Below are 6,494 nucleotides of genomic sequence, written 5' to 3'. Positions count from 1 at the left end.
TTTCAAACAACAGAAAATCCAAGAAATATCAAATAACAATTAAATAATTTGATATGATAACGTTTACAATTTATTGATATTAACAACAATAACAATTAATAAAAAAGCAAATAAAAAAACAAAGCTAATTAATGCCAAGAACTTATATCGAAAGTATTTGAAATAAAATTTGAATCTCAAATTTCTCTAACCGGGCCAACACTGGCCACCGAATGCAGCTGAAATGGTAGAACGATTCTTATATTTCCACTGATTTTGGTATATGAAAGTCAAAACATTTTAAATGATTAACTTGAAAAATAATCAAAAATCAAAACAAAAAAATTTATACTTTTTTGTGGAATTTATTTTTTATTATAATTTGAAAGCGCCAGACCCCAGAGTGAGTGGTGTAAAAAAAATGCTTTGTATTAAGCCTGCATTTGGGGATAATATGCGATCACGCAAATGTCGCGTCTGTGACATGTTTTGTTGTCGTTCATCGCTTGGAGACCTACGGCTTTGCCGTTTCATTCAAATCCAACGACACAAGTAGAACAGCTCAGTGCAGCACGAGGCTGGCATGAGATTTCGTAGTCTTGAATTAGCTGAAGTTTTCGATGCTAACGATACTCTTAAGTATTTTGTATTTAACGCTTTTGGCTTTTATTGTTGTTAATGTAGTGGTCTGTTGTTGTTTTACTTACTGTTGTTAGCGTTGTTGTTGGTATTAATATTATTGAATTAATGCGCGGCTTAATCCTTCAAGATCGCAGATAAAATGCATCATTATAATATTTGTTGTGGCAGTAGTTCCCCTGACACCCTTTTCTAGTACGCTACAAATGTGGTAGGCATATTGTGGTACTAAAATAAAATCAACCACTCTAAGCTATCTAAGAAAATTGGTATGCTGATCAGAAACTTATGATGAGTTCTGGGCTTAACTACATTTCTCGGTTTTAGTCTCTAGCTTGAAAGATTAAATAAATATTTATTTAACGTGTGATAATCTGTATTTTTACAGATATTTTTACAGTTCAATATTGGAGATGAAATTTCCTATATCTAACTTTATCTAAAAATGCGTCACAAAACAAAAAAAAATACTATAATAAAATAAGAAATACTCTGATAAGTGTAATAGTTTCTATCTTTCTTTATACCTTCTTTCTGTGGAAAGATTATTCTTGAACTATTAGAAAACCATTTAAAACATTTACAATCTACTTGATGCCTAATTGAATCCTTTGTAAAAGTAATTAAGGTATTGTCATCCTTCTGTTAGATATTGCTACATGTTGATAACGGGATGGAGATATTATAATAATAACTGCTTTATTTATTTAGAAGTCTTTACCAGTAATGCCGTCACTTCAAAGAATTTAATTTAAGTCTATATATATTTTTGTTTATCAAAAAGAATTTAAGGTAAAGTATTGTTATTAAAGTAAAAATCGAATAAAAAAAAACTAAATACCAAATATCAAAGAAATATCAGCCTATAAAGCCGCATATGTATTACAATATAATCAGTTTTTAATACTGATTTTGACAATTTTCCCAAAACCCAAAATTTTTATATTGATAATTGGGATCGGGATCGGAGATTGGGATTTTGAAATATGAAGAAAGGTAAATTGGCAACTAAATCGTAATCTTGTTGAACTATAACTCCCATATAATTACTTGAGTTAAATATTTTATTAGCTTGTTCTATAAAAAATTTTGACTATATACAGGGTGATCAAATTAATACTATATACGTGTTTCTCAAAAGGCTAACGACCATAATTTCTTGATAAGTTATTTTGAAAATAAATTAAAGTTGAAGACTGAATATAAGCTTGTTTAAATTTATTACAAAAATAATAAGTTTCTTTGGACCAGGTCTTTTGTTTACGTGAAATTTATGGTCAACATAATCGATCTACAGGGCTTACTTTTAGTAACGCAATTTTCCAATTTCCCAAATTGGAAAATTCGGGTAATTGGGTAGTGTTTGTGATGTTAACAATTCAATCTAGCGAAAACGGTAACGTGCTGCTGAAAATATCGATGCTTTGAACACACGTGTGAATGAAAATCAATTAGATATGGTTTTCAAAAACTTGTACTTATGTTTTTATAATACCTCATTGAATGTTCTTTATAAAATATCTAAAATTCAGTTGATTCAAGAACAGTAACTAAACTACCCTTTATAAGAAAGAATTTTGAGAAATTTGAGACATATTTATTATTTTATAGTAAAATTATCTTTAGCGAAAAAGATCCTTTTTGCTGAGACATCTTCTTAAATACACAAAACAATTGTATTTGAATTTGAAGAAAACCCATAAACTGTTAACAAAATTCTCCAAAAATCGAAAGTTTGGTGTGGTTTATGGTTTCTTTTAAACTAAAAATGTCATTGCAGTTAACGGCAGAAGAGGCATTGTCAAGATATTATAACCTTTTTATTAATAACATGACGTTAATGTATTCGTTTTGGATGATATGTGGTTCCAATGAGAGATGCAACACTCATAAGATTTTTGAAAATATATGGATTTTATTTGATTATCATTTATTTAAAACTCTTTTGGGTAAAATTTGCTGTAATCTCGCTTAGGTACACTCAGTTAAACTTTCAGTGTACAATACACAGTTGTAAGTAATCCCATATTAACAAAAATTAGTGAAATAAAAAAGCAGAAAATGTGATATTTTCCAAATGTGCGTGTAGCTCTTAACTTGAGTCAATAATACCGTTCACACAAGCCTTTTCTGAAAAGTATTAGACGCAATATTGGACATGTACAAGTAGATTCTAAACAAGCGATTAACTGACATTAAACTTGAAGGTGCGCGCGCTAACGTTGTTATGGTTCTGTCTGATTTAACAGTTCTTGACCGTAAGCTGACTGGAGCTCTATAAAGTTGTATGATATGGTGTGGATTTGAATGGTGCGTGGTGGCTGTGGCATGCTCTGAAGTAATTGGTGTGGCACTGATTTTTATTAATAAGTAGATAATATAGCACTTTGTGTATGTGGAAGTACTTTTAAGCTTAGCATAGAAATCAGATGTTTCATTTTGAAACAACTTCCGCAATACTTAAAGCGTATTTAGGAATAAAATATTAAAAAATAACTAAATTTCTTTAATATATAATACATATACACGTAATAGTTATTAATATAAATAACATAAAAATATTTTCAAATTTGAAATATTTCTCCCAGAAGTTAAACTTGCATATTAAATTATCACTTCATTCTAATTGATCATAAATATTTCCAATTATGACTACTTAAATACTCATCACAAAGCTTAAATATTGATAAACTCCTTCTATCGATATTTTAATCTCGGAACTTTTGGATTGTCGTCTACTGTTTTTCTAATCTGATGCGAAGTATGCCACACATGCCAGAAAATTTAAGCTCATCAATTCAACTTAAGATAAGCAAGTGAAGAGGTATTCTTTGTTGTGATTTGTTTTAGTGTATGATCAGAGTTATTAATTGCTTGAATATTTAAAGTGTGGTCTTACGATCCTTATATATGGGAATATTTAAGCCATTTGAGCGGACTATACAACCTTTAAAAAATATTAAGAGATTCCTAAAAAATTCGTAAAATTCGTAAAATTTTGTGATATTGAACTTTAAGACTTCAATCTACTAATCGGAATTAAATGATTTAAGAAGAGGTATGGAAGTGCAATACTTGCAAATCGTTTAGAGGTTTGTATTTTGAAAACAATAATATCAAGTCGAGAAAATTGGTTTCTTCATCAAAGAGTCATTTTTCCATTCTACTAGACATGTTTCACATTTTTTTTCGAAAATATCGACAATATACCACTTAATCTGAGTTTTGAGCAAAAGTCTGAAGTTTATATATCTATTAAAGAAATATAAATCAAATGCACATATTAAAGATAATTAATAATTATTTTATTAGTTTTATTGAATTTTATTTATCTTTTTACCTCGATGTCTTTGTTTTAGTATTGCAAAAAATTTCAAAAAATATGATATGTTATAATTCTCAAAACATTGGTGTCCTGCAAGTAATTTTTTTAAGCAAATATTTAAAGTAATATATATAAATGAATGGAAATGAAATATGGAGAATAGGACGCAAATTACAAAATCACATATTGATATCAATTTGACTTGGTTTATATTATGAAAAAAATTTTTATTTCATTTGTGCGATTTTAACAAAGAACATATTAATACAGAATGCAATTTGTTTTCCATATAAATTGGTTCCCATTATGTTTTTAAAGTAGTTAGCTAACATTTTTTTAAATTTTTTGTCTTTATGGTACTGTTTGATGGCACTACAATATTTCTTTATTTTATTTTATACATTTGAGTAAACTGACTGATACTTAAAGGACAACTCTAATAAGTGGTAAGGTGTTTTTAATATGCGGCTTATTTATTTTATATGCATATTGCGTATTCTATTCTTTTATTCTATTTTCATTCAACTATTTTATGTGATAAATTTGTAACTGTTTCAAACTATAAAATTTTAATATCTTTCTGGTTTTTGGTTTATAGTAAAATCCAGTTTGGGACTTGAATTCATTACCTCCAGGTCAAAAAATGCCCGGATTTTGGAAATAAAACACACAAATTAGAATTTTATTCCAAATTTATTTTATCTCCTTCAAAATATGCTCCTTCTGAAGCGATACACATATGCCAACGCTTAACCCAATCTTCCACATACTTTTCGTAGGCCCGTGCAGGTATGGCTTTTAGTTCCTTCGGCGGATTCTCTTTTACCGATTCAATCGACTCAAAACGCTTATCACGAAGGGGCAATTTGAGCAGGATGTGTCGCACGGCGCCAGATCTGGTGAATATGGTGCCTCAGCGATGACAGTGCCGCCGTGTGTGGTCAAAAAATCGCGTACAACAAGAATTTTCCATACTAAAAAGCGCTAAATGCACTTGAGGTAGTCTCACATTAACAGCTGCTGTAAACAAACTAATTGACAGATGGCGCTCAAATTTGTACCATATGTCAAGAAATGGTGTACCAATATAACAAAGAATTTTTGAAAAAGGTCTATTATTTAAGGAGTAGTTAACAGACAACAAAATCCGAATACTTTTTGAGCAGAAGGTATATTAAGAACATGGACAACAAATTCATTTATAAAATAAAGAAGATTTTTTCTTTGAAAGTAATTTTGTATTATCGAATAAATGGGAAAAATTAAAGAGAAAAGGTAGCCGGAACCGGTGTTTGGTGTCATTCAACTGATCGCGTCTACTAATATTAGAAGTCATTATTTTACTAGTGTATCGGTGGTCAGTCAAATTAAATTAAAATATAGCAGTAAAAATATAGTAAATAAATAGCAACTAATAAACTAACAACATTTTTTCATAAAACTTTGTAAAGAATATAGAAGTTTTGATGAAGCTATAAATTTACAAATCATTAAATGCATTCACAAGTTCAACATTCAAGCAATAATATTTATATTGTGTTAAAAAAGACACGTTTCAAATATATTTATTTGTAGTTAGATCATCTATTAGAAAGGATGAATTGAAGTTGAGTTTTTGTGTTTTAATTGAACGTTAATATATTATTTTGAACGCACTACAAATAATATTTTTAAAAAGCAGAGCAAAGTATATCTTTAAAAAGTATTTTTATACTATATGTCAGATATTTTATAAAAATAGACACAACAATATCAGGGCGATGGATCTAGCAATCCAGTCCCTTATTCTTAGTTAACTTTAAAATTAATTTTAATATTAACTCATAAATAAATAAATATATATTAATTAATTTTACTCCAATTATTTTGTTATATAGTAATTGCTTCTTCACATATTCATATAATTGAATTAAATGTATGTTCCTATATATCTATATAGATGTACAATTCAATACATGTGTACATTTTGATGGCGCTTATGTAAACTGATCCAACGGTATTATTATGAAATTGATATATTCTTATGATGTACTTTTTTGACGGTTTTTATTTAAAAGTTTTCTTATCAAAAAATTCCATCAAAGTGGTTTTAACTTCTTTCTTCTGAACACAAAAGAATTGGGAGTATTTAAATTATCTTAACTATATGAGTAGAGAAAGAAGAATGCTTATAAATGTTTGAACAAAATTCAATGTCAAAGTCAGAAAATTTTTATTATTATTTCTTTTATTAATTCCACAAATAAATATTGTGTCAAGTGTATCAATCGATCGTTGTTGTTGATAATGTGGTTTGTAATAATAATGATAATGAAGAAGATGAAGTTGATGACGATGATATGTTATGCGACAGAAGAATGTAAATGGTGCAATTGGGTTTGGCGTTTCTCTCAAAGGTGGACGTGAGAGTTTGGACCACCTGTAGTTTTTTACTAAAAAACTTTAACTGGCAAATAAAAAAAAACAGATAGCTTTTCTTTGTAGTCTAAAGTACCAGCCACTTAAGGCTTACAGTTTGACATCAAGGAAAAGTAATTACATTTGTAAGTGA

The 6,494-nt window shown here is 28.7% G+C and overlaps 1 protein-coding gene across 1 annotated transcript in view; it reads right to left on the bottom strand.

The window, feature by feature from the left end:
- Positions 1-3,500: 3,500 nt before the first annotated feature.
- LOC119675874 (myb-like protein D) overlaps positions 3,501-6,494 on the bottom strand; it is a 7,459-nt gene continuing 4,465 nt past the window's right edge. The window contains exon 4 of the mRNA XM_038087092.1: positions 3,501-3,565. Coding sequence (XP_037943020.1) covers positions 3,501-3,565 — 65 coding nt within the window. The remainder of the gene's footprint in view (positions 3,566-6,494) is intronic.

This window comes from Teleopsis dalmanni, chromosome 2 (assembly GCF_002237135.1).
Source record: "Teleopsis dalmanni isolate 2A chromosome 2, ASM223713v2, whole genome shotgun sequence".
Classification (NCBI taxonomy): domain Eukaryota; kingdom Metazoa; phylum Arthropoda; class Insecta; order Diptera; family Diopsidae; genus Teleopsis; species Teleopsis dalmanni.
The sequence above is the reverse complement of the archived record's forward strand: the minus strand, read 5'-3'. Positions and strand labels throughout refer to the sequence as shown.